General features: G+C 53.8%; 8 protein-coding genes across 8 annotated transcripts; 6 read left to right on the top strand and 2 right to left on the bottom strand.

Annotated features, from left to right (window-relative positions):
• Positions 1-98: 98 nt before the first annotated feature.
• RHO25_009209 (uncharacterized protein) lies at positions 99-5,345 on the bottom strand (the record flags this gene model as incomplete). The annotated part of the gene is made up of 2 exons (XM_023600758.2): positions 99-1,076; positions 1,131-5,345. 2 exons carry the CDS (start codon positions 5,343-5,345, stop codon positions 99-101), a joined length of 5,193 nt encoding a protein of 1,730 aa, XP_023453238.1.
• Positions 5,346-5,916: 571 nt separating this feature from the next.
• On the top strand, positions 5,917-6,216 carry RHO25_009208 (uncharacterized protein; the record flags this gene model as incomplete). The annotated part of the gene is made up of 1 exon (XM_065603163.1): positions 5,917-6,216. One exon carries the CDS (start codon positions 5,917-5,919, stop codon positions 6,214-6,216), a length of 300 nt encoding a protein of 99 aa, XP_065459235.1.
• A 1,053-nt stretch (positions 6,217-7,269) lies between these two features.
• On the top strand, positions 7,270-9,201 carry RHO25_009207 (uncharacterized protein; the record flags this gene model as incomplete). The annotated part of the gene is made up of 2 exons (XM_023600757.1): positions 7,270-8,995; positions 9,068-9,201. The coding sequence occupies 2 exons, from the start codon at positions 7,270-7,272 to the stop codon at positions 9,199-9,201; spliced, it is 1,860 nt and encodes a 619-aa protein (XP_023453246.1).
• Positions 9,202-9,971: 770 nt separating this feature from the next.
• RHO25_009206 (uncharacterized protein) lies at positions 9,972-10,688 on the top strand (the record flags this gene model as incomplete). Its single annotated transcript, XM_023600756.2, has 1 exon — positions 9,972-10,688. The coding sequence occupies one exon, from the start codon at positions 9,972-9,974 to the stop codon at positions 10,686-10,688; it is 717 nt and encodes a 238-aa protein (XP_023453247.1).
• Positions 10,689-11,175: 487 nt separating this feature from the next.
• On the bottom strand, positions 11,176-11,601 carry RHO25_009205 (uncharacterized protein; the record flags this gene model as incomplete). The annotated part of the gene is made up of 2 exons (XM_023600755.2): positions 11,176-11,522; positions 11,577-11,601. The coding sequence occupies 2 exons, from the start codon at positions 11,599-11,601 to the stop codon at positions 11,176-11,178; spliced, it is 372 nt and encodes a 123-aa protein (XP_023453244.1).
• Positions 11,602-12,340: 739 nt separating this feature from the next.
• On the top strand, positions 12,341-14,109 carry RHO25_009204 (uncharacterized protein; the record flags this gene model as incomplete). Its single annotated transcript, XM_023600754.2, has 2 exons — positions 12,341-14,014; positions 14,068-14,109. The coding sequence occupies 2 exons, from the start codon at positions 12,341-12,343 to the stop codon at positions 14,107-14,109; spliced, it is 1,716 nt and encodes a 571-aa protein (XP_023453245.1).
• Positions 14,110-15,016: 907 nt separating this feature from the next.
• RHO25_009203 (uncharacterized protein) lies at positions 15,017-16,080 on the top strand (the record flags this gene model as incomplete). The annotated part of the gene is made up of 2 exons (XM_023600753.1): positions 15,017-15,796; positions 15,856-16,080. 2 exons carry the CDS (start codon positions 15,017-15,019, stop codon positions 16,078-16,080), a joined length of 1,005 nt encoding a protein of 334 aa, XP_023453241.1.
• A 5,525-nt stretch (positions 16,081-21,605) lies between these two features.
• On the top strand, positions 21,606-25,167 carry RHO25_009202 (uncharacterized protein; the record flags this gene model as incomplete). Its single annotated transcript, XM_023600751.2, has 6 exons — positions 21,606-21,701; positions 22,355-22,718; positions 22,849-23,280; positions 23,338-23,919; positions 24,265-24,933; positions 24,992-25,167. 6 exons carry the CDS (start codon positions 21,606-21,608, stop codon positions 25,165-25,167), a joined length of 2,319 nt encoding a protein of 772 aa, XP_023453243.1.
• Positions 25,168-27,164: the final 1,997 nt, after the last annotated feature.

Below are 27,164 nucleotides of genomic sequence, written 5' to 3'. Positions count from 1 at the left end.
GTCCCGTATCCAGGTGTCTTTTCCTCTCTCAGATCATCATCAGCATCATCCTCCAACCTTCAACCCCCTGCTTGACAGCATTTCCCTCTTCCACCTCCTTACTCCTTCAAATTATCATTCAACAATAACTCCACCACAATCTGCGTCTTCTCCATCTCCGGATGCTGCATAACCAACTTCAACGTCCGATTGCCCCCAACAGCAGCAGCCGCAGCACCTATTGCAGCAGCATTCCCATTAGCCCCCTGCGGCAAATGAGGCAAATTCGCCGACCAATTCGTCCCATCATCCAAACACTTGACTTCCCTCCCCGCAATAATTTGCTTTAACCTCCCATTCTGCGCATTCCGAATCTCCACAAAATCATTATCGAACAGCACTAAGTAAGGTCCATACAATGCTGCGTGGTTCGCACTTCCCACGAAGCGCATGATAACTGACCGTGAAACGTCGCCGTGTTTGTTAATGTATACTGCACAGTTCGTGTAGCAGAGTAAGAACTCCTGTTCACTGAGTCGTAGCATTCTTAGTGCTCGTTGATCCTTAACATGCTGTGCGATGTTCTGTACGTGTTCTGCGTTCAGATCCGGCACGCTCCACGGTTGTTTCTTGTCGAGTGTTAAGACTTCAAAACCACGAGCTGTGCTGACTGCGAGGCTGGAATGGAAGAGGTTCATGCCGGTGCATTCGGTCGGGATGTAGAATTCGTCATACTCTCGGAAGAACTCGGTTGTGCCGCGCTTGAAGATACCTGCTGTCCCTCGTCCTTTCTTCTCGCTCGACTTTTGGTAGACGGGCTCGAGGACCTTGAAGACGGCGTTGAGGTTTTCTCGTTTCTTGTAGAAGACAAGCACACGATCCTTCATTCGTCCAGTAGCGAAGAAACCGACATCTTTTGATCCGGAAAGCTTTTGAGGTGCTTTTCGTGCCGAGTCGTTGGCAGGTGTTGGACCGTTGAGCGACGTGGGACAAATGACATCGAGATGGCATGCTATCAGCGATTTGTCAGAGATCAGCAGGAAGAGATTGAACTCTTCAAGCACCGCAACCTGTGTTACACGCTGCATGTTTATGGCCTGAAGTTTGATATCAGCTATTGCTCAAACGTCCTATACTTTTCAACAACTCACCTTCGTCCAACCACGAGGGTTGTCGACCTCGCTGACGAAAACGCCATAGTCTGTGCCGACAGCAATCATCTGCTTGCCAGGGTAGGGGGTGGAGAAGCTAGTAGCACAATTGACTCGTGCTCTGCATATTGGTCCGGGTCTGCCTGTGTCCTTGAATCGAGTATCGACCTCTTTGATGGCACGATCAAGAGGTGTTCCTTGTATCGTGACACCTCTGCCACTGCCTCCGAACGGATCGTAAACGAAAGCAGAGTCAGCCATGACCCGCAGTCGGAAGGGCTCAGCATTCTGTGCGTGCAATGCTGCTGCATGCTTCCTCTTTGCTTCGATGATTTTGTGACACCAGTCGCTTCTTGCTTGCTCCGTTGACGCAAAAAGTGTGTAGACGTCTCTGCCCAAGTGCTTGATGCGGAACGGGTACAGAATTTTGTCGTCTCTGCCTTCGCCCATTGAGGACACGGTGTGGAGCGTGTTCGCAGATGCTCCTGTATTCACATGCTGCAACGCACCAGGGCCGACCGGGTTATTAGTAGGTGCTCTAGCAAGCCCATTAGGATCGCCTGGAGTACCTCTACCGGCTGCTTCTCTAACAGAAGTGAGGCCTTTCACATAGCTTGACTTCTGCACGGCAGGTTCGTCGCGGCTATCAAGCACGAGAAGATCCATCGGAATGGGCAGCCTCGACACATCGTACTTCTCAATCCTGCCAGTCTCGCCGATTCGTTGCACAATAGTCTTCGTGAGGATCAAGTAGTGGTCGAACAGTAATACGTGGCAGTCTAGCCAGTTGAATCTGCTGCTTCCCATCCTTTGTAGATCACCGCGATGTATGAGAGAACGTCCAAAGTGGTCAAGGTTGAGCTCAACCTCCTTTTTCATACCTGGTCGCAGGACAAGCTTCTTTTCGAGATCCGCAAGATCAATCTTCCTTTGCTGCTCTGCGACGCGACTGTCACACTCGGACGCCACAGCTTTGATCTCGTCCAGTGCAAGCTGAAGATTGGTCTTCTCTGGTGTTTCTTGCAGCATCGTCTTCAGCACAGTGGACAGCAGTAAGGTGTATCTCTGAAGACGAGTGATAGGCGACTTCAGGAAGCTGTCGAGCGGCAATCTGTTAGATCTCCTGTCGCCTCTACATCGATCAACAAAATTTCTGAACTCGATATTCCGTTCCATTTCAGTACGAACGAGGTGATCTGCGCGTGAGAAGTCTGTCGCGTAATCAACGTAAGCGGCTCTTGCCTTTCGGATCCATTGTCGGAAGATGTCGCTATAGCCTTGGATCCAGGGCCCTTGTTCTTGTTGCCGATATCTCAGTTGAGGTAGCAGGTGCTCTTCATTAGCCTGTCGAACGGTATCGACGCGGCCAAAGACTGCGCGAATGAAGCCATCCTTACGCTGCGGCGTAATGACCGAGGGTTCCACGCGAGCAAGCTGATCTCGATACAGCACACGCAGGACATCAAGATTTGCCATGAAGACTTCCTCAGTGTACACGATTTCATGGAGGATGTTCTGCCTTTCGACTTCTTTTTTGTCTCGTGCTTCCATTTCTTCCTTGCTGAGTTTGTAATATTCTTGCCAGCTTGACGAGGTTGTTGAAGGTGCAGCTTGCAAGTTGATCTTCTTCAAGGTCCGTTGACAATGGTGGGAGTAACACCTCATGTTTGGAATGACATGGTTGTGTACCGTGGGCGAGTAGCAGCCGAGTTTTGTAAGCTGGAAAATTACGCCGGAAAATGGTCCTGGGAGAAGTTTGACCCATTCTTCTGTAGCCACAAGCACGCTTGCCTTGTACATGTTGTCGACTACATTTCCGCTCAGTGTCTCTGCATCAGCGATATTCATAGTGGGCACTTTGTTCGTGAAAAGCGCGACGAGGGCCTCTCTGATATCTGCTTCTTTGAGCTCCGTGTTCTGTTCCGGGTTCGTTACTTGCAGCAGCCACTTCAGCAACTGAGTCAAGGCCCATGGTTCCTCACATTTCTTGAAGTCGGCAGCACCTAGCTTCACAGCCGAAAATCGTTTCCCAATTGCCGGCAGATCGACAAGCATGCTGGCAGCTGCAGGCGTTGTCTGTTCTGTGGAATATCCAGAGTTTCGCTGCTGCTGTTGGCGGATCCGCCGCTCTTCGGCATCAGTCTTGGATCGCAGAGGCTGCATCACTTGCGGCGTACTGCTGTGATTCACGAGTGATGTTGATCTTGGCACGAGTTGTGCCTGAGAGGCACCAGGATAAGCATCGGGTGCATACGGTGGCTGACCCGGCAGCGGTGGAAGCGCTTTGTGATCAGCACCTGGTTGAGGGAGCTCGTCCTCGGGATAGGGGACTGCCGGCAGAGGTCGAGACGGATATGCCACGCTGGCGGCTTGAAATCCGATGTCCGGAGGCTCATCTGGGAACCTCTCAGGTAATCCTTCCATGAAGGAATATTCATCACCCTCATCGTAACTGTGTCGCCTGCCGTCGGCGGTTGGCTCGGACAGTCCGCCAGTGCCGCCCACCTCGACACGAGCTTGAGGATTGAAGTACCGTAGTGAGTCTGTTCGGTGTCCATAGTCGCCGCGGTTCGAGGACTGCGAGGCATGGGATCTGCGCATCGAGCTCTGTTGGCTTGAAATGCCAGTGTTGTGGTTGTATCCATCGATCGGGTCTCTGCCAGGCGGAAGGTTGCTCAGAGGATCGCCATACGGCAGATGCACATCATAGCCGCCACTGATGCTGGTCATGTCGACTCCAGGGATTCCATCACTGTCATGGGCATCTCCTTGCTGGAAGCGTGATGGCTGCTGAGAACCGAAACTACTGAATCCGACCTGCGTTCCGCCACTTTGTCGGCGTGTCTCATCTTCTTCTGCCTGGCGCATCATTGCAAGACCTTGCGCCGCTTCAGCGTCGCTGTCGTCGCTGTACTGAGCATTAGTCCTGTGCTGAGCTGATACAGGGGACAAATGGCCATTCAGTGCGCCATTACGGCCTGCTCGGCTGTCTTGTCGAGTAGCCACGGGCGAGTATTGTGCTGGGGCTTGACTCAGTGATATTGATGGGCTTCGTCCGCTGAGAGAACCACGTCCGGAGGTGATCTCCATCAATTCGTCAAAGAGCTCATCCTGAGTCTGATTCAAATCTCCGCCGTTGCTACTGAAACCAGTGTGTGTTCTGGAAACACCACCATTATCAAAATAATCTGGAGAAGTGCTAGCTGCAGGTCGCGATGGCAAGGGGCGCTCTTGTGGATGTCTGTTCAACGTGCCAGTCCTTGAAGGTGCATGCGCAGGTGGAGGGGGCGCGGCCTCTCCTGTTATTGGCGAAGGTCTTCCGCCGGAGCTATGAGACACAGACGGGCGGTGTTCTAAGCTCCCGTGTATTGGTGGCGATGGTAGCCACGTCTCGTCAGGCCTCGAGCTGGGTATTGCTGTCGGCATATTCACCGCAGTCTGGGTATACGCAGGGCTGGGTTGAGCCGGATAATCACCAATCGGATAGGGTGCACTCGTGGACGCGCCAGGCGAAGCTTGAGAATAGCCATAACTGGGATACGGAGCAGTGTGCGATGGAGGCGGTGGCGGAGGAGGACTTTGTGGGTAGGTATACTGGTGTGACTGAGGCTGCGGACTGTACTGCTGCTGTGCTTGGGGGCTATAAGGCAGCTGCGGAGATTGCCCGTAGTTGCTGGGAGGTGGTTGTGAGGAAAAGCTGGCCGTCGAATGGGTACCAGGTGAGTAGGCATATGGATCCACGGGTCCACTGGTGCTACTCAAACCAGTCTGCGCGTATGCGGCAGAATTGTATTGATTGCCATATGAAGATTGTTGTCCTACGCTAGCATAGGCGGCCGGGTTGTAGGTCGGTTGCTGGTATGCCGATTGCGTGTGCGTTGGTTGTGGAGCATAATCCTGTGGATTGTACTGCTGACTATAGGCCGGTTGCTGGGCATAGCTGAACGACGTAGCCCTCGGCGACTGATATGGCTCCTGCTGGTAGGCATATCCACTCGCCGGCTGTTGCACCGGACCACCTCCACTTGGGTATTGGCTGTACCCGGACTGGCTCTGATACTGATATGGCTCCTGGGCCTGCCCGTACTGTCCTCCATTGTGCGCCGGCTGCTGATAATCATCGTAGGCGTATTGGTACGTTTGCTGCGGCTGCTGCGACGATGGTGGCTGTTGAGGTGGCTGCTGCTGATAGTGCCCTCCTTGATAGTACGACATGGTGTTCGTATTCCCCTACAGTCGACGCGACTGCAATGGCGTGGTGCAGTGGCAGGTGTAATTACGTGGGATCGTCAATCGAAGCAGACCTGCCAGCAGGCTGTAGCTGCATGTGCTGCGCGCTCCGCATGGGTTTCCTCAGGCGCGGCGATAACAGGCTGTTCAGCTTCTTCCAACTGCTCAGCGGACACACCGCGGATCTATGCGCTCGCAGGAGGGTGGTTCGTTGCGCAGGTCGAGGGCATCGTTCGGATCGGGTAGACAGCCTTATGGTTCGTGGAGCTCGCTCGCCCGCTTCAGTGCCCAGATGCCCGCACGTGCCTCGCGCTGGTTGTTTGTGTTCCCGCGTCTCCGGCAGCGGTCGTCGGCGGTGGGCGGCGCGGTGGTCGAGCAGAGGCAATGTCAATGGTGGGGATGCGGCGCAAACACCACAGTCCAGCGGGAGCGATTATTATGGCAGGCGACGGCGAAGGATGCCCAGCGAATGGAGCTGACTTCGGACGAATGATGATGCATGCAGCAGACGCGGCTGACTTGACGCCGCGGACGCCATCAAGCGAGCAGATCACAGATGATGGACCACTACTGCACACAACCACGCGCATTCCTACTACAGTCCGCTGCCCTCGTCTCGACCGCTGCTGCTGTTGCACTTCTCATCCCGCGACGCCAACTGTCGATCTCGCAACGTTGTGTCATGACGTCCATGGCCGTTGAGGCTCGCGTCTTCACATGCCCACCTGCCAAGTTCTCTAGCCCTCACCTGCTGCTTGATCCATGCCACGACTCAAACCTCACCGCGTTTCCCCTTTTCGCTCCTGCTCCAACCTCGCCCTCGCCCTCGCACTTTGATCGCGCGACCACCAACTAGCCTTCCACAAACCCTCAGGGGAATAGGAAGGCTGCGTTCCGATCAAAGCAACAGCTACCACAGCCACGGGAAACATCCTGCAGGCACTTGATCCTAGCCTCCCGAATTCTCGAAATTCAGTCAGCTTCGCACCACATCCAGCCTGGTGGTCTTCTCGGCCAGTCCGAGATGACGAGGAGAAGCGTATACCCGCGCTGATGGCCGCCTTGCTCATGATTTCTGTAGCTGAGTTCTCAGAGAAGAAATCGCCAGAGGTGACTAGAATGTCGTCCATGGCGCCCTAAATGCCAGGCTCGGGCAGGAAAGAGGACCGCAACTGACCCCGGTCGACCAACGCGATATCCGGATAGCGCACGCGCATACTGTGCTACTCCACACAAAGAGGCTTACTGAGAGACACATACTCGCTATCTGTTCACAAAACATTGACGCGCGTATAGACAGTGCTCCCAGACTTGCCAGCCAGGGTATAGGCCGCGTCCTACGGCACATAGACTGTATGCGCTGATTTTGAGCTTGACGGGCCCGAGTTTGCAACAACATGCCACAGATTGCAGGTCTTCCCGGCTTCGAATCGATGGAAAGAGAAAAAGCCATATTTGCGCTCGACGGTATTCAAGCGGATACATCTCAGAATAACTCCGTCGGTGAAGGTCATTGCGACGTCGATTTGCTGCTCTTGCTACAGTGTCTCGTCCAGAACACACCCTACCCCCTGCCAGGTCAAACACCAGAACCTTTATGCTTTTCGGATAACCTTCCCTGGGATCCCCACTTTCGGCTTTAGTGTCGTCAGTCCCTCGTGGAGTCGTAGGAGGGGTTCTCAAGTTGCCCGAGGATCACGTCGTTGCACATTTGCCTCCCAACACAACGACCGAGTCAGACTCGGTGTTCAGTAAACTATTATCTCAGCAGAAGAATCATTACTGTAGGTCCATCTCACCGTGACTTCCGAACCACCACTGTGTTTACGGTGCACGAAGCGTGCTCATTTTCGTTGCTGCTGCATTTCCATACACTTTTGAAGACACATCACAAAGACAAATCGCCATCATGGGCCACGTTGGAGATCCTAGCGAGTTACCCAAAAACATGGGCAAGACTCCGACCAGCATTTACGCTGATCCGAATGTGGACGACATCGCACGAAATAATCCAACTGCTGAGCGAGATGGATATCTTATTCCTGAGACCGATGAAACTGGATATCGGATAAGAGAGCAGCCATATGGCACCAAGCGTGAAGTGAAGGTCGTCATCATGGGTGCTGGTGCATCCACTCTGAACTTTTTGAAGAAGGCTGAAGAACAGATGGAAAACTTGAAAATCACCGTATACGAGAAGAATCACGACGTCGGAGGGACTTGGCTGGAGAATCGGTATCCCGGCTGTGCTTGCGATATTCCAAGCGTATGCTATCAGTTCCCCTGGGCGATCAAGCTATGGTCTCATTTCTACTCTTACAGTCCAGAGATATGGGAATACATGAAGGATCTGTACGACAAAGGCGATTTCATCAACAAGTATGTCAAGCTCAAACACCAAATCAACCACGCCGAGTGGAACGATAAGAAGGGGAAATGGATTCTAAAGGTCCAAAATCTGATCACTGGAGACGATTTCGAGGATGAAGCCGAGTTTTTCATCAATGCTGGTGGCGTGCTCAACAATTTCAAGTGGCCAGATATCCCAGGTCTTAAGGACTTCAAGGGCAAATTGATGCATTCAGCCGCATATGAAGAAGGCTACGACTTGAGAGACAAGAAGGTCGCTGTCGTCGGTGCGGGAAGTTCTGGCGTGCAGATTGTGGCAAAATTGCAACCTCATGTCAAACAGCTATACCATTGGATCCGTTCACCGATCTGGATTACGGCTGGATTTGCGCAGACGTGGGCGGGCACAGATGGAGCCAACTTCGAATATACTAAGGAGCAGCTTAAATATCTCGAAGAGAATCCTCAAAAGTACCTCGAATACCGCAAGCAGATCGAGAACGAGTTGAATCAGCGCTTCAAATTCATCATCAAAGGCTCCAAAGAAGCCGCCGATGCTCGAGACTTCAGCTACGAACAAATGGCTCGCAAACTCAATCACGACGCCCGCCTCTGCGACAATATCATCCCCAAGAACTTCAACCCAGGCTGCAGACGTCCCACGCCTGCTCCAGGCTACCTCGAAGCCCTCGTAGCCCCTAACTCCACAATCTTCACCGACGCCATCAACACCTTCAACGAAACCGGTTTCATCGACCAAGAAGGCAACCACCACTCCTGCGATGTCGTGATCTGCGCCACAGGCTTCGACACCAGCTGGCTCCCCCGCTTCCCCTTCATCGCCCACGGCAAAGACCTCCGTGAAATCTGGACGCCGGAAGCAGGCGTAACATCCTACCTCTCCATCGGAATCCCCTGTTTCCCCAACCACTTCTCCTTCTGCGGCCCCTACGGCCCTCTCGGACACGGAAGTTTTCTCCCCCTCATCGAGCGCTGGACAGAATACATGTTCTCCGTCATCACCAAAGCCCAAGTCGAAAATATCAAATCTTTCACTCCGAAATGGAAACCTTCAAAACAGTTCCGCCAACACGCGGATTTGTTTTTACAGCGTACGGCATGGACGAGCCCTTGTAGGAGTTGGTTCAAGCAGGGGAAAGCGGATGGGCAGGCGGCGATTTACCCAGGGAGTAGGTTGAGTTTTTTGCATTTGTTGGAGAGGCCGAGGTATGAGGATTTTGAGATTGAGAGTTGGGATGAGAATGTTTTTGCGTTTTTGGGGAATGGTGAGTTTGGCTTTTCTATCTTTTGCTGCTACTTCCTTCTGTCATAGCTGTTGCTAATGTGATGATCACTAGGCTTCGATACCCGCGAGTTCGATGGGAGAGATATTACGCATTATTTGGGATTGTTGGAAGAAGGGAAAGATGTACAGCCTCAGTATGGGGACGAGTTGTTGAATAAACTCGCGGGTTGGGCTGTAGGGATGTGATCTCGCAAACCGTGAAGACAGAGTCGATACTCCAACCCCCTTTGTCTCTTCAGTGTCAAGATACAAATGTTTCGTCCTAGACAGATTCCCCATGCTGGCTTCAGCACGACGAGATTCCATTGCTCCGAGAGCTCATCAAATCCACATTTTCCCCTCGATTTCTCTCTCTGCTGGGAATCCTATCGTACTTTAGGATGTCTCAGAGCTTCCACGCATCCACTGCAGACCAGCACCAATCATGAGGTCATGCGAAATAGCAATGTCAATGTTAGCTTGCTTATCACATGCTCATCAACAATAAGGTGCCAGAGCTACCTTCACCCCGCCGCCGCGTCCACAAACCTTGCTTCAAGACAAGGTCAACCGCGGTGAGCAAGCTATGATGATGAGCGTTCGCATATGCGCGGTGATCCGGAGAGCTGCAGCATTGCGCAACCGAGGTGCTGGGATTGTTTTTTGGGTGCTCCTTGCTTCTATACCAATAAGAATGGACTCGCGTGCTCCGCACTCAGCTAGCTTCGATGATTCTTGCTGCTACATACTAGGTTTTGTCTCGTCTTCAGCTACTAGCCAGAGCTCGCAGCGCGACTGCCGGCCACCATTGTGAGCTTCGGAAGTTGCGCTTAATGGCGTAGGTTGAGCAATTGCCGGCTGCGAGCAGTGTATTGACTACGGCTTCCAAAGCACTCTCACCTCAGACGCCTTTCGAACCCGCCTCAAATCCCAAGAGCTTACCGCACGATTCAGACCTAGTGATCGCGTAATCAATAATGGCCGCTCAAAACGCAACAGAACGCGCTTTCCAGATCCCTGAACTTCTCGAACTCATCCTCGCATACCTCGCACCTCGAGACCTACTGCTATCCCAACGAACCACACGCTCATTCCGCAACACGATCCAAGGTTCCGTCATTCTTCGCCGCAAGCTTTTCCTCGAACCAGACTGGAAGCTCGAGGACAGACTGTTCAGCGCACACGCGACTTCTAAAGGAAGCGTGAGCAGGCCAGGTCGCAAACCAGAAAACAACCGATTGCTGCTGCGCGCATTTCCAGGTTGCTACCCCACAATCACACTGGTGATCATAAGCAACAGCATAAATCGGCAAGCCCGATTTGGGGTTGCAGGAAGCCATAGTCAGATTGTCAAGAGTCCGCTCTCAGAACAATGGAGCTGGGACGTCTGCATTTCGTTCCCAGCAGATGCGAGACCAGAAGTCCCAGCAGCAGTGGATCATCCAGAGGCAAGCTGGCGAAAGATGTACCTCTGTCAGCCGCCTTGCTCGGAACTGTATTTGGTGCGGCGCTGGCAGAGAGGGCTCAGGCCCGCAATCATTCGAGACGGTGGCATCAGAATGGGTGATTTCGTTGATGAGGCCACAAAACCGAAGCCAGGCCTCGAAGGGCGAGATTGGCATGTCAGCTACATCAGCTCGGATCGTGACTGGCATTTCGAGGGAAGCATCAAGTGCAGTTCGGTGGAGGTGTAGGAGCGATATCCGTGGCATTATTTCTTCCTTTGAGCTGAAACTTCTCTGTACAGGACCGAGCTTGAGTCGACCAGAAGCGAGATGATGCGGTTACTGTGTCAATACTCCTATACCCAGTTGTTGGGTAACGGGCAAATTTTGGCGTTTTCTGATGATCAGGATCCCGCACATTTGGTAAATACGGGAATCTGCGAGAGAGCCAGACGGCCACGGAGGTCTGCCAACCAAGGATGAGGGCTGATACGTGGATAGTGGCTCCTGAGAAGACGGTGCGTGGACGTCCTGCTATCCGAGATGTACAGCGAATATGGAGGGTAAATCGTCCTCCTCTAGCCTTGGAGCTGAACTTCGGGGAGATGGTGTGTCCCATATCGGTGTAAGGCACAACATCGCGATTGAATGAGGCGGCCAGGGTCCAGAAATACACACGAAGTTGAACATCTGTGATCGATATTCCTGTCGTCTTGTATTGCTCCACAGAGTGTGCCTACTTCTTCCTCAAATCTTCGGTTCCATCGTTTCTCGTGAACACCTCGTATTCGCTGCCCTCTTCGATCTTCTTCTTGGTCGCGTCGTCGTAGGTGCCTTTCCCAGCGTACAACATCGGTGCCTTTCCTTCACCCTCGAGCTCCGTGCTCGTAGAGATAGGTTTGTTTCCACGAAATCGCTTTCGCATATCGATCATGCCTCGCTTGCATTGACCATAGCCGTGCTTCAGCTGTTGACATTGTGTGGGCAGCGTATCGACAAGAGGTGGGCGAAGACAGTCGGCGGGTTTATTGCGGTGGACCATGACACAGTCGCTGTTCTGAAGACATTGCGCGAGCGCCTCTCCTGGTCATCTATCAGTATGTATAGATTGCGGAGCAGGAATGGCCTTCGACGTACGGATATCTGTACAAGATGCGGGCATGGCTGAAAGGTACTTAATTCACTGCGTTCCCGGATGGCCAGGGCTGTTGTGGTATGCTGCACTCTGGACGTGTCGGTTGTGCTTGTTCGATGATGCTCTGGATTTTTGGTTCAAGTCTGTCGGCTGCTGCGGCGTTCGGCATTCGGGTACGTCCGAACCGACCGCCGTGTCATCTCATCTTGTCCTCTTGATGAATGCAGCACACATATCCTGCAACAAGAAATCTTGAGGACTGATGAGCAGGTCTGAACGGAAGTACGACACTCTAAATAACACCAAGTACTCCTTGAGCCCGTTGGTCTCGGGAGTCACTGCTGTTTTGGTCCCCAAATAAGCTATACTCCCGTCACGTTCTTCTGTCGCGGTGATGAGCTGCGGTTGCATACTACGCATTGACGTCCATCGAAGTGGCCGGCTCATCCATGACACCCTACTCTTCTGTGAGGAAGCCGTCGTCTTCGGCTACAGATACCAAGGGAACAAGTGTGTGTGCCGTCCGAAGTGCATACCTGGAGAAGTGGAGTGCAGTGCGGCTCTGCGGTTACTCGGAAAGGAGCTCCGCTTGGCCATTGGCAGTCACATGCAATGACATAGCTTCAACCATGGATACATCTGCTACAGCAACACTGACGAACTATGCTCCCTCACCGCCGTCATCCGCCATCGAGAGCTACAGTTAACATGCAATATACAACTTAAGCATTTCTCTACAATCCAGACGCTCTCCTTGGCCGCCACCATGGCGCCTATACCATTCTTAGGACGACTTCACCTTCACGAAGCCCTCGCCTTGGCCGCCTCGTTCGCCATAGCCCTGCTCGAGCTCGTTGCAAGAACGATCACCCTATTACTTCCCACGCCCATAATCCGATGGCTGTACCGTCTCAGCCGCAACGCCTTCAATAGCCTATCTTCTCCTTATTCTCGACGCGCCAGGAACAAGAGAAAGAAAGTGTCCAGCCCGATAGCGCACGCTCATGATTTCCTCGAGCTGTGCGAACTCTATGGATACCTCGCAGAAGAGCATGTCGTCCAGACAGGCGATGGCTATCTACTGGGCATACACCGCCTCGCGCATCGCAGAGGTGAAGAGGATCAACGTGTGAATTCCGGACCAGGCAGTGTGGAAAAAAAGGTTGTGTACCTACACCACGGCCTTATGATGAACAGCGAGGTATGGGTGTGTCTTACGGAGAAGGAACGTTGTTTGCCCTTCATGCTCGTCGAGCAAGGCTATGATGTATGGCTTGGCAACAACCGAGGCAACAAATACAGCAAGAAATGCCTACACTATGGCCCCAACGACATTCGGTTCTGGAACTTCAGCATGGATCAATTCGCTTTCCACGATATCCCGGACAGTATTAACTATATCTTGGATACCACTTCCCAGCCAAGTCTGTCATATATAGGCTTCAGTCAGGGAACTGCTCAAGCTTTTGCGACATTATCCATCCATCCGACATTGAACAACAAAGTCGATGTCTTCGTAGCCCTTGCCCCAGCCATGGCGCCTCCTGGTATTGCTTCCGGGTTAGTGAGCTCGCTGGTCAAATCTAATCCAGAAGTTCTGTACTTGCTCTTTGGCAGGCGAGCCATCCTCGGCAGCACTACCATGTGGCAGGCTTTACTATATCCAGCAATTTTCTCATGGGTCATCGACAACTGTCTGCGCTTCCTGTTTGGCTGGAAAGCACTGAACATCGCGCCCCATCAAAAGCTCGCTGCTTACCCGCATCTATTCTCCTTCACAAGCACCAAGAGCGTTGTGCACTGGTTCCAGATCATTCGAAACGGCAAATTTCAGATGTTCGACGACGAAGTGACGAGTCCGACGAGCTTCAGCACAGGCAGCAAATATTACAAGGTGGCCAAATTCCCAACCAAGAATATCCGGACGCCCATCGTCTTGGTCTACGGCGGCAGTGACAGCTTAGTGGACATCAAAGTTATGCTCAAGGAGCTACCCAAGCATACTGTTGCCAAATGTGTTCCAAAGTATGAACATCTTGATCTTCTATGGGCCAACGATGTTGATAAATTGGTGTTTCCCCACGTGCTCGAGGCTCTGGAAAATTATGCACAGCAATCACAAACCAAGCAGCAGGCACTCGGCTGGCGCACGACAAGACCTAGCATTTTTGATAACTCCGCCATCGCTCTCAATGGCTCTGCACCTCCCGGTTACTCCGATGACGAGCGAAGTCGCCAACAAAGTGTTAACAGCTTCAATGCTCCTGCTTTCTCCGACGAGCGCCCGTCCACTGCTGAACCTCAGCTAGATGAAAGTGACGAAGATGAAATGTACAATGACGAGACGCCGCTGGAGTTTACTCTCTCGGCATTCGGTCACTCTTCCAGGCCACCGTTCACGGATACAGCAACTACGGGCTTAGGAACCATCTCAGAAGGAGTAAGTCAGCATTGAGATGACAACAAAGAGTCGCTAACCTCACATCAGCGTAGACTACAGAACTCAGCGATGCCAAAGACACCTTCAAGGCATGATGGGTTTGAGCATCAAGAACGGCAGCTACGACAACAACAGCAACAACATGCTCAGTCTTCCGGAAGTCCTGTTCAGCATTCACGAATACCAAGACCTACAAACACCAGCCCTAATGCAACGATGAGCACTGCTACTGACGAAACTGTAGTACCGCGGTCTCGTCCTGAGGGTTGGTGGAGCTCGACCAATACCAGCATGACTAGTTTGGTGGACGATGACGCCCAGGATAGGCCGCTGGAGATGAAGAGAGCAAGATAACGGATGTTTTTTTTCCAACTTGGAAGCGTGTATATATCCTCTGGGCCGCAAAAGCGAGGCGTTGGGTGTGAACAGTAATCAATAATAGGACAAACAATTCGAACACGGCCGTCCTCAATATCAGTATGTCACTTAGTCACTAATGCTTTACACATTTTCTGGCGAACATCGAGCAATGCCACTCCATAATGTTACGCAACGACCAGTCTCGCCGCCGCACATTCCACCGAGCGGTCGTAGAACTTCCGTGATCGACCGCTTGGCAAGAAAGCCTAATAGCTTGAAACGTTCCAAACGAGGCAATCAATTCGAGGCTAAGCACGTACCATATTCTTTATTGGTGGCTTTTTGTCTTCAACTTCTAACGATGCTGCTGGTTTCGCCCTGACGAAGTGGCCGCGTGTTCCACAACGACGACCAGAATGGTTTCTCCACCCGTCAGCCACGCTTGTTACATATAAGGCAGACATAGTCTACGGGAAATAGGTGATTGTGTTTCAGAATTTCTCGTATTGTATATGAGGGCCGGATCTCCCGTCTTACTCTCACATACTTTACTTACCTTTTCTTGCACTTTGAAGTGAAGTGAATTCCATTTCGTCTCTGAGGGATCTCGCGACAAGACAAGACAAGAAAGAGAAACAAAAAATGTTCTCAAAACCCTCCATCCTGGCTCTAGGAGCCGCTCTCTCAACAACCCTCCATCTCGCAACAGCAGCAACGACATACCCCAACCCGCGAGAATGCACAGGCGAATGCGTCAACACCCACGACCCTTCCATAATCCGACACTCCGATTCTGGCACCTACTACAAATTCTCCACAGGCGGAACAATCGCCATCCACACCTCACCTTCAATCTCCGGCCCTTGGGAATTCGCTTGTCAAATGCTATCTTCTGCTTCAAAAGTCCACGTCCCAGGAAACCCAGGTACAGACCTCTGGGCACCGGAAGTAACTCGCGTCGGAGACGAGTATTACGTTTATTATAGTGTCTCTAGCTTCGGAACACAAATCAGTACAATCGGTCTCGCAACAAGTAAAGATATGAGTTGCGGGAGTTGGACAGATTTGGGGGGTACGGGCGTAGAATCTCAGACCGGGGATGCGTATAATGCGATTGATGCGAGTTTGTTGAATGATGATGGGGTGTGGAGGATGACGTTTGGGTCGTTTTGGAGTAATATTTATCAGGTGGAGATGGAGAGTCCTCCGACTGAGAAAGTTTCTGGTTCAACGCCGAAGCAGTTGGCGTTTGAGCCTGAGGGAGAACATCCAGAGGAGGGACCGGCGTTGGTGAAGTATGGGGATTGGTATTATTTGTTCTTTTCGTGGGGGAAGTGTTGTGGGTATGATGCTGATCGGCCGGCGGCTGGGGAGGAGTATAGGATTAAGGTTTGTAGGTCGGAGAGTGCGAGTGGTGGATTTGTAAGTTTTTCAGTCACTTGGGCTACGAGTTGTATGGTTGAGCTGACTCTGTTGCGCAGGTCGATAATTCTGGCAAAGACTGTACTTCTGGCGGCGGCACAGTTGTTCTGGAATCGCACGGAAATATTTACGGTCCTGGAGGGCAGTCCGTATACAATGATTCGAAGGATGGCTGGCTTTTGGTCTACCACTATGTCGACACGACCATTGGGTTCGCTGATGGACAGAAGCAATTTGGTTGGAATAAGCTTGATTGGAGCAGTGGTTGGCCCGTCGCTTCATGATGCAGACGGTAACATGATGTGTCAGAGCTCGAAAGAAATGATCCAGAGCCATGTACTCAGATAGAACATATGAAGCGAAGCCGGCTTCTATGAGAAAGGCTCATAGCAGACCAGAAATTTGGAATTGAGATGAAGCGGATGTCGTGCTCTTACTCGTGTTGTGGGATTCTGTTCTGCAAATGAGTCCGATCTCCATCGCCCTATCCTTAGCCCTGTGTTGACGAAGTTCACGCGGACCTGACTGTCCGTTGCTTCTTGTTCGCTCCTACTTTGTTCTCATCATAGCAGATCATTGGAAGCACGTCGAGAAATGATTGACGAGAGAAAGGTATCAATCGACGACCTGAGAAGTCGGGATGTAGAAGGAATCGAATGCGTGGAGAATGGGCGCGGATCGCAAGTGGAGGGCTATCATTTCTGCTACTGCGGCGTGCTCGATCGATGGCGTTTCCCTCGTTTACCTAGTCTCTCACGGTCAGCTCGTTTAGTAAACCACGTCCAGTGGTTCGTTTTGGATCAGAGCGGAGCTGAGACTCTCGTTCAATGATCACAGCGCCGCTCGATCGTTTCTTCCTTATAAGTCAGAGGCGAACGTTCTGAAGAAGCTGGAATTCGAAGTCTTCTACGCCAGCTCGCCAGGCATTGCACCAGATTCTGCGCGCGAAAGCGGCTGAAGTGGAAGAATATTGGCGAGATCAAATTTCTTGACTTCTGCTGCACCAGCGGTGGATGACGAGACCGTAGGAAGACAATGTATCCTCGCCTTGGTTGGCATTCTCCTGTCCACTCAAGAGTTTTGCGAGAGCACGACAGTGTACGCGGCCGCGCGCTGCAGGTTGTGGCCTCCGCAGATCTCGAAATTTCGTCCGAAAATTCGCACAGCGATTTGTGATGCCTAGCATCGCTCACAAAGTATTGTGCGACATATGTCCTCCTCTTTGCGTCTTCCCCAACTGATCCGATGTGAGAACTGCCATCTTCGGACCAGCGTCGTCGTCAGCTCATTGTCGCAGTGTCGCATCCAACTCCGAACGAACACCATCCACTTTCGATAACACGTCAACAGGATCCACCTGAAACATTGCGGATCCCGTAGTCGAGCTTGCGAGCAATCAAAAATTCCAGTGGAGCACACTCCAGTTTAATCTGGGTCCGACGAGCGCGTCACAATCGTGAACGGACGTCGTTGATGATAAGATTTCCTCAATCAGTTCGGTCCACGGAAATGGTGAGGCGAGCAAGTGATGAAGTTGGAAACGATAAAAACTTGATCTGTCATTTCAGGTGGAATAGAACAGCACCGCAAATTTGTTATACATGTGAATGAGGCGACGACCTTGTCTATAAAACGACGACCATATTACCGGGTCAAGCAAAAGAGAGATGGATGGGATGGTGAAGCTCAGGTGCAGGCCTTCGCTGACTGCCGAGACACTCCAGCTTTTGCAGGTCATGGTCCATCAGCCGACCATGGGGAGCGATGTTCGTCGACAGGGTGGGTTTTCTTCACGATGGACAGGCAGATAGATGGTAGCGATGCGACTCAGACTCGTTGCGAGATGTGCTATTCGCGCGGAGACTTCTGAGCGATGGATCGCGACAGGTCAAACACTGTTGACACGGCAGATGGGATTTCCTCAGTGCGTCGTGAATGCTGAAGTCCGCTCTCCTCGAAGGAAAGGCGCGACCAGCAAGTGGAGGGGATCTCGCAGACCTGGAAACGAGCAGCGATGTGGCATGTCTGCCTGAGCAGCGCGTGCGGACCGGTTGCTACGCTAGGGGAGCTTCCAGCATGCTCAGCAGGCTCAGCCCCCATTGGTCTCCGTGCGGGACAAGGCTCTAGCACATTCGAAAGAATGAGGTCTCCCAACGCGATCCAGATGGGAAATGTCTCGTGCCGGCAGTTGTTCTCTCGTGTCTGCTCCTATCGTGATCTTCTGATGACCACAGCTGTCACGTCTCTCTCGTGATCGTGCGCGCGGTGAATGCTAAAATCCCTGCCTGTCTTCACTCAGGAGTGGATACCGGTGTCTGCCGGAAGGGCGTTGATCGTCGCAAATCACGTTATCTCAAGGCAGCAGGCTTCTCCTGAGGTCGAGAGAGCGGAGAATCCTTGCTCGAACGACTGCCGCCTGTGCAATGCCCGTTGGCGGCGAGAAAACAATGATCGATGACAGGGAGTCGTGACGTTGCGAAACCGATCTGCTCAAAAATGACAGGCCACGTTCATTGGATATTGAATGCACTGTCCAGTGTGCTCCTTGCCAACCTTGCAATGCCTCATCTTCGGAGGAAGCTGAATAGGTGTTGCTCCCTGCGCTCCGTCTCAGAATGGCTTAGAACCAACACACAATGCACCGCCCAAAGGACAGCTGTTTGCGGACGCAGCGCGCCGCGGGGTTGAGATGAAGCATCATTTCAAACGTAACACTTTGCTTGACTCTTCGGCGGCTACGAGATGTTTCGCGTCTCGGTGTTGTGGCCGGGTTCGAAGAAGTTTATTCTCGCGGTGGTTTCGTGGCTCATCGAGGCCTGCTCTCCAGTGTCGATCCGGGCGGTGGATCGGTGCGGACGAGCAAAAGCCCTGTCATGTCCTCACGCCTCGCAGCCGAAGGGTTTGCAGAGCTCGGCGTTGTCTGCGAGTGTGCAGTGTTGAGTTCAGCGGCTTGTTTCACAATGCAACTTGATGCAAAACAGCGACAGACGAGAAGTCGCGACTCGCATATACCGGATGTGCAAGACTTCATCAGCTGAATCGGAAAGTGGTGTCTAGCTAGTCGTACCGAACTTGAAGTCCGATGTCCCAAGAATTGCGTATGGTAGCGTGTTCAGATGGTGTCTCAACAAAAGAGAAGATGATCGACCACAGGACGTCCCTGGTCGCATGGTCGTCGCGCTTGTGTCACCACCTATAGCGGACAGTAGACGTCTCACAACGAAGAAGCAGTGCTCCAGCGCAGCGCAAGTAGCACCGAGCCACATGCACGTCGTCGTTCCACGGAGGATCAGGTTAGTCAGCGCGAGAGTGCCACTTTTGCGAAATTGGGCGGTGTCGCTGGGGATACCATACCTGTCACAAGCAGTTCATCACAAACGATGATCCTGGCTGCATCGAAGTGTGCGCTCATTGACAGAAGGCTTCTTCTCCCACATGAACCGAGAGTGCCTGTGCAAATCCTCCAGCGTGCTGCACCGCCGTTGAGCTAAGCACCGATCGCATCCGGAACATTCAGCGAGGCGCATGCTGCCGCGCTCGTCGTGATGAGAAAGCGGTCATCCCAATGCTGTTGCGCGCGCGATATCGATGTCTTGGATGCGCGAGCAAGGGTAATTCCCGGATATCGTGCTCGTCTCCCAAAGTGAACCCTCCACGCCTGTCACCGGCATGCTCGGAGACAGGGTGCGAATGGTGTCGATATTGCTGCTGGGAGGTGAGGCCGGACTGGGAAGGCGCGCGAATCCAGGAACGGCAGGCGCGGGCAAGGGAGCCACGTGCACGCGACTGGGGTGAGCAGCGTCAACGTCAACCGTGGCGCTGCGACCAACGTGGAGGCAACGCCGGACGCTGAGCGGCACGCCATCATGTCGATGGACGTGCAAAGTCTATAGGAGAGGCCGCACGACCGCACGCGATGCGAATCACAATATCGCAACAAGCTGCAGTTCGTAGAGGCAGCAAGTTTTCTCGACGCGCTAGCGCTGCACGCACAGGTGTCGAGCAGCATGGGATTCTCCGGAGCTTGCAAGAGCTTCTGCCGGCGCGCGCTGACTGGCCACGGCGGCAGGTCGAGTCAACGATGTCTGGAGTGTTTCACGATGTCGGCAGGAGTCCGAAGCAGGGTGGGCCGCAGCGCAGCCAATCATAGCCCGCTTTAGCACATCGCTTACGACCAGGGCATGAGCTGGGCCTCCCTGCACACAGCGCAAGCGACCAGGACTCCCTGGCCATGGGCGCACCAGCCTGTCTATCCGGCTGCATCTGACCATACGTGATCGAGGAGTCGTCCAGCGAGCTCAGCACCACGACGTGCGCGCCGATGGCCTACGGCGCGCGCGCATGACTGCGCTGCTGCGTCGATAATGCTCGCCTCACCGCTTCGGGCGCGCGAGAAGCTCGATTAATCAAAGTCGGTGGAGCAATGCGGGGACTGCGCTCCGGGCAGCAGAGGTCGTGGAACCTGACGGGCGATGCGTTGGCGCGCACGCAGCATGAGAGCTGAGATATCGCAGCAGTAACGTGCGATATCAGCGCCAAGGCATAGTTGGGCAGCTGGACGGGCGCATAACTGTCGATCTCTTAAGGTGGATGGCCGGCGGAACGATCGATGGCTTCCTTCACTTGCCGAAGGGTATGGCGAGCGCAGCACGCCCTGAAGATGAGGTTCGTTGCATGCGCGAGGTCCTAGGCGAGCGGTGTGCAGCAGGCGGTTTGTCAGCCCCGTCGGATAGGCAGCAGAGCAGGCCGCGGCAGGAAGCGTGAAGCGTTCAGCGTGGCAATGTGCACGTACAGTCCAGTACACAGCACTCTGCCCTCAGCGGTTGCTGCACAGTATGGATGGCGTGCGGTGCCCTCGCCCTCGTCGCCGGTCACAATCGCACTGCCGGCCGGAGGAGGTGTAGCAAAAGGCAGGCAATTCGCGTGGACTGGCGCACGGGCCGCGTCAGTAGACGGATTTAGTATAGGGTGCACCTGCCAGCGCTCGCCGAAACAGCACTAAGCAGTCGGCACCAACGGGCTGTGACATAGTCGACCCATGCTCGCTGATGCTGCGCCAGCATGTTTTTTGCTGCAGTGCGGCCCTGTGGTTGCGCGGCACTTTTTTCCTCTCGTGCGTGCGTGCGTGCGTGCTCGCGGTCTTGCATCTCGCCTCCCTGTCAGACATCGCCGGGCAGCGGACTCGAACGGAATCGTGGGTGCTGGGGGTGTCTTTTAAACTCCACGACCCTGCCTCGCCTGCCGGCTGCGCAGCCCTGTCTCTACCACACACAAGGTTCCGACACTTGCATTAAGGCACCGCGCCTGACACTCGCCAGGGCCAGCATCAGCCCGCACAGCACGCCTGCCCGCGACTCGAATTACACTTTGGCCCTTCCGCACGCCATCCTGGCCACCGACCGGGCCTGCGCCGACGACGTCTCGCGAGCAGCGCTGCGACTGCCAGAGCACGCGTTCAGCGCAGCGGCTCTTTGACGGGCACCACCAACATGGTATGTGGCCAATTTTTGTTGTTGCGACCAACGCGTCCGCTGGCGGCTGTCCGTGTCGACTCTCTCTGTCCTGCACTCGCCCCCAGCACCGCGCCAGCGTACTAGTTGCGCTGCTGCTCCCATCCATCGTTGCCTCTGCCTTAGCACACACCCATCATCCTTCGCAACGCCCACCGTCGTTCCCACATCCACTCCCGCAGAAGATCTGAGCAGCGCGAATCCGCCACGCGCGCCCCTGCCCGAAACGGCCCATCATCCACGCGCTGCACGGCATTGCACACACAGAACTGCACCACCGGCAGCCCATCCATGCGCGAATGTCTGCTGTCGCACTCCCGCCACCACCTCCTCCGCTACACGGCCACCGCGCGAGCAGCATGCAGTCGTTCGACATGCGACAGCCGTCGCTGCTGGTACGCCCTGCCCTTATTCATCCGCATCCCATTGATCGATCATCACTTCCACTCTACTACACTACTTTCCCACCTGCACCCAACTCGCAACTCCCAACTCCCAGATCCCGGAAACACGGCCCAACCCAACATCAATCATCAATCACCGCACTCGCAATGCACGCCTTCCCTCACTTCCCACTCCATCGGCCACTCCCCCAACACCGCCGTTCCCTGACTCCCGACACCCGGCCATCCCGCCAGAGTCCAGCACCTTGATTTGTTTTGCGTTTGATGAGCGACGCTGGCTCTGACACTGCCCGTCCTGCACGCAAAAAGTCAAAAAGGACTCAACTAACTTCACCCGCGACTGCTCTGCTGTCAACCCAGCCGGTGGAGCTTTCTCGCTTGCCCCCGCCGATGCCCCTCCAGCACCCAACACGCCGTTCATCACACACTCTGTTCACCGTCACTCCCCAACCCGCACCCTTGCACCCTGGCACCACTTCTGGCCTCTGCCTGGCTAGCAGACGCCTGCCGCTGCCTTCGCGCACATCCCCGCCCGCCCATCGACCGGGATCCGCGATCGGCACCTTGAAACACCAATAAACATCTGACGTCCAACATCATATCACGCCCATCCGGCAGGCACGACTAACACGTCCGCTGTATAGAATCAACCCAATGCCGGCCAACAGGGTCTGCCACCTCCACAGCAGCAGCAGCATCACCAGCAGCAGCAACAACAACATCCGCAACAGCAGCAGCCGCTGCAGCACCCGCGATCCGCCGGCCTCGTCCAGCAGCAGCATCGCCCCAACTCGCCGCACCAGACGCACGGCCTGAACAATCCGACGTCGCAAGGACCCTACATCTCGCCCCACTCCTCCACTCACAGCCTACCCCAGCAGCACCAGTCTCCCTACATCGGATCGGTGCCAGGAATCCCATCGCAGCACCCGGGTGAGGCCCCGTTCTTCGGTGCTCATCCTAGTCCGTACAGCACAAACAGTGCCGCAGGTAGCTACGCTTCGTCAGGTGAGTTGAAACCAACTAATTTGAGTCTTGCACACCCCGAGCAATAATGGAGGATTGACTGTCACGCCTCGAAAGAGAAAGTTGGCTGCCATGGCGCGCTCTTTCAGTTTGGGTCTGACCAGCTTTGCAGAACCGAACGAAACCATGGCCACGCAGGCGGCGATCAGCCGTCAGTCCTACCCGCCAATCTCTAGCTACCAGACTCCGCAGTCGAACTCACCGGCCTCCATCCATTCACCACAGACTGACGCGCATGGTCGACCGTTGTATGGCATACCCTCCATGCCTCAGCAAATGTACTATCCTCAGTACCAGATGCAGCAGCAGTCGCCGTATGGCCAACATCCGGCTGCTGCTGCATCGCACCACTCGTCCATGACCTCCGCGCCGGGCATGCTGATGTCACATCAGCAGCCCCAGCAGCAGATGCAGCAGCCGCAAGCCACGCCCGGTCACGCGCAGTCCAACATGCTCGATCAAAAACCCTCACAGTCTGCGCTGCAGCGTCCGCCTTCAGCTCTCGCTCCTCCTCAACCGACGGCTCAGACACCTTCAGGTCCAGGTATGCACGGCCTTCCGACACCTAACTCTGCTCCGAATGGACCTAACGCGAGCGCAGCACCAGGGCCAATCCCAGCAACGACTCCACTGGTTGTGCGACAAGACAACAATGGAGTGCAGTGGATCGCTTTCGAATACTCGCGCGACCGCGTGAAGATGGAATATACGATCCGCTGCGACGTCGAATCTGTCAACGTCGACGAGCTGAGCCCCGAATTCAAGTCCGCTAACTGCGTGTACCCTCGCGCGTGCTGCGGCAAAGATCAATACAAGGGCAATCGATTGCACTACGAAAGCGAGTGTAACGCGGTTGGTTGGGCGCTCGCTCAACTCAACCCGAACCTGCGCGAAAAGCGCGGTCTCATCCAGCGCGCCGTCGACAGTTGGCGGAACAGCAACCAGGACGTGAGGTTACGGAGTCGAAGAGTGCGCCGCATGGCCAAAATTCAAAATAGGAACGCAGCAAAAGCAACGCCTGGTGTTGCTGGTCCGTATCCGCAAGGCCCTGGTAGCGCTGGGCTACCTCCACAGGGCATGGCTCCTGGTTCAGCGCGTCCACCCAACATGGGTCCTGGTGGGCCTCAGATGCACCACCACCACACCGACGGTAGTGATACCGGTGGTGGGAACGACGTCAGCGGTATGTTCCACCAGATGTGAATGATATCCTGTACTACTACACTGCTATTGCACGCGCACGCATTTGTGGAGTTTTTCTGTTCTTTCTGGGAGGAGGCACGAAAGAGGACTTGGTCAGCATCTTATTGCGATCACAACTGTACATTCTGTACAGCATACGATATCACCGCCAGCAGCCGCGCAAAAGACGGCTGTTGAAAGCATTGCATTTTCTGTTGTCGCTATTCTGTACCACCACCATTCTCGCTATGCTTTTCCACTGCACACCCTTGTTCTTCTCGCTTCCCGAACACCCATGCTGCACATCATCGGAGTTCGTACGCTAATTGTTCGTCTTTCCTTTTAGCCGGAAATGAATACAATAGCGCAGCCGGGCATCCTAACCAGTCGAGCAATGGACAAAGCGATCTAGCATCGCCTACCACGGGACGGTACGCCAACAACTTCTATCCCTCGTACCCTCAGCAGCCAGGAGTCGGAGGCTCGTCCATGCCCTCGGTTCACGACGCCATGGATCCCATGCACGGCCAAGCATCCACACTCGCTACACCCGCACGTGCAGAGTCACTCAAGAGAGAGGACGAAGAACATAAGCGCAACCTCTTCGGCGACGTACCCGAGTCCAAACGTCGCAAGTTCATCCTCGTCGACGACAATCAACGCGGCACTCGAGTGCGGGTTCGCGTCATGCTCGACCAAGTCAAGATGGACGACATGCCTGACGCACATCTGAGGATCAACGCAGTGTACCCACGTTCATACTTTCCCCGCCAGATGAGGTCGCCGCCCGGATCACCTGGCGCACGTGGCAACTGGGATGATGAAGATGATACCGTCGAAGAGGAAGGACAGCCTATGCCACCACAAGGCAGGACGCTGGTGCCAGTCTCGCTGCTGGACGGTAGCGAAGCTAAACTACCAGTCCCACGCATGACCAAGTCGAGGAGGAACAAGGAGGTCGCCTTGAACGAACTCGGCTATCGAATGAGCTGGGGCCAGGCGCGAACGTTTAACGGTACGCACGAATACCTTATCCCAACGTCACTGCTACTCTCCACTAACGCTTCATATAGGCCGCACCCTATTCTTGCAGAGATCTCTCGATGCATACCGTAATAAGATGCGAAGCACGATGATTGCTGGAGGGAGCGATGCTGCCACCATTGCACCTCACTTTGAGACTCGACCTGGAAAGCGCAAGTGGTTGGAGCGCAACAAGAGAGCCCGGCGAGCGGACTCTGTTTCCTAAACCTATTGGGACCCCTGCACATGGATTTGACACTTGACACTGTATGCAGCGGCGCGACCTTACGAATGGACGCTCCCACGAGCATACTTGTTTGCACGAATAGATTGTTCAAGGAGAAGCGAAGGCGTTGTTTGGGATTCGAACGGCAGCAGTACACGATAGCTGTCTTGCGGGCGAATGGGCGGTAACGACTGATGACCGACAACGGTTCTTGGTCTGGCGCATGGCGGTACACATTGGCGAGCACGAACTCACGCATTCTCGTAATGTACAAAACGCGCTCTCCTTTTATTGCATGGCTGTTCTGTCGATGGGAGTTATACAGATGGGCGCATTGCGTCATGTTTATTATGGGAGTCCTTGTCGCTGTCTTGTGCTTTTGCTTGGAGGCTTCCTTCGCACTTCGCACGTAGGCGGTATAGACGGACGGAAACCTTCGATTGGGTCTAATGTATTCACACATAAAAGCGAATGACATCGTCTGAAACTTGCCTCCTGCTTCTCTTCTTGACTTGTATTCGAGCCTGCTGCCTAATCGCTCTTTCCTCCTTAATTGCGACTGCTCGGTCGCACATTCCTCGTCCATCGCATGCGCACACCATCTTCCAGTGTTTTCCCGTAACCAATGTACTCTACTTACCAGCATCATCATCCTACAACAGATCAAACTGACAACTCCTTCCCAGATAGCTACCGCCCTCCTCACGAGCAGACATACAAGCAACCCCCATCCCGCACATGCCTAGCTACCTGTCATCAACAGGATATGAAAACGAAAGGTCATGCCAGCCTGTCATCGCTCCCACTCGCTCGCCACATGCTTGAAGAGTGAAACAGGCTATGCCATGGGAGAATGATGTCAAGGGCTTCTTGTTTTGCTTTGCATCGTTTGGTTGCTGGAGCAGGTAGAATTGACGTTTGCTGGGATGTTTACTGCCGCCCGCTTGTGGGCGGATGGGGGTGCGTGCATGATGCTTGTTTGGATAGAGGACGTTCTTTTCGCTGATACTGCAATAACGTCTGGAGTTTGAGATCTTGCGAGGTTTGGGTTTTCTGGATGTTTGCCCTAGAGACTGGGTTCGTTGTGATGATCATGAGCACGTTGTTTGTCCGTAAATTTCCATCACTCATCCTCAATCGATATCAAACTCTTCTTCATCAGAGCCCGACTCATTGTTCTAAACTGCCGGCGGGTGCGCCATCGGTAATCAGTAAAAGCACGTCGGTACTCCTTATCATCACCATCAGCGTCATCACAACAAGAACTCTCAAGCTATGCTTTGAATATGAAACACTACTCAAAGCCACGATCTTGCCTGTCTGAAACGAACAACGGAACACTGTCTCTTGAAACAAGCATACCATCATGTGTCACCTTTTCTCACCCTCACTCTCACCCTCTCACTCAGACGATGGATAAGCATGCCGAAACATTCCATCATCGATGATCCTATCGTAGCCATCGTTGGTTCACAAAAGCATCCCTACAATCTGAACTCCCAATTGACTTCTACTCTGCTTTGCTTTTGGGTATCCTATTCCTTGAGGCTGGCCGGGCGCGGTAAAAAGTCTATGCAAGCTTTCCCCAGATTGAGCCGCTGACATGCTATGAATGCCAGGCTTGCGCCTTGAGGCTGGACCTAGTGCTGGACCTAGTGCTGGTGCTGGTGCTGGTTGTTGACCGCGTGATGGATGGTCATGCCATGAGGGTGGAGCTGGTGCTGGTGCTGGACTCGTGAAGAAGTGAAGAAGTGAACGGGACTGGCATGTAGCATTGCCACAACGTCTATGAAGAAGACGACGGCGAGAGTCTCAGGAAATGAAATGGCGACCAAGTATCGATCAGCACAAGTCTCTCAACCACAGCTAGAATCCGAGCTTGTAAGCGCATCGCACACGTTGGCTACATGTTCGGTCCACCATTAACTGTGTGTGTGTGCCATTCCTGATAAGACACCACAATGCTCCGCACATCGTCTATGCGATTTTTTGACCCT

This window comes from Cercospora beticola, chromosome 6 (genome assembly GCF_033473495.1).
Source record: "Cercospora beticola chromosome 6, complete sequence".
Lineage (NCBI taxonomy): Eukaryota > Fungi > Ascomycota > Dothideomycetes > Mycosphaerellales > Mycosphaerellaceae > Cercospora > Cercospora beticola.
This window is presented reverse-complemented; position numbering and strand designations above follow the sequence as displayed.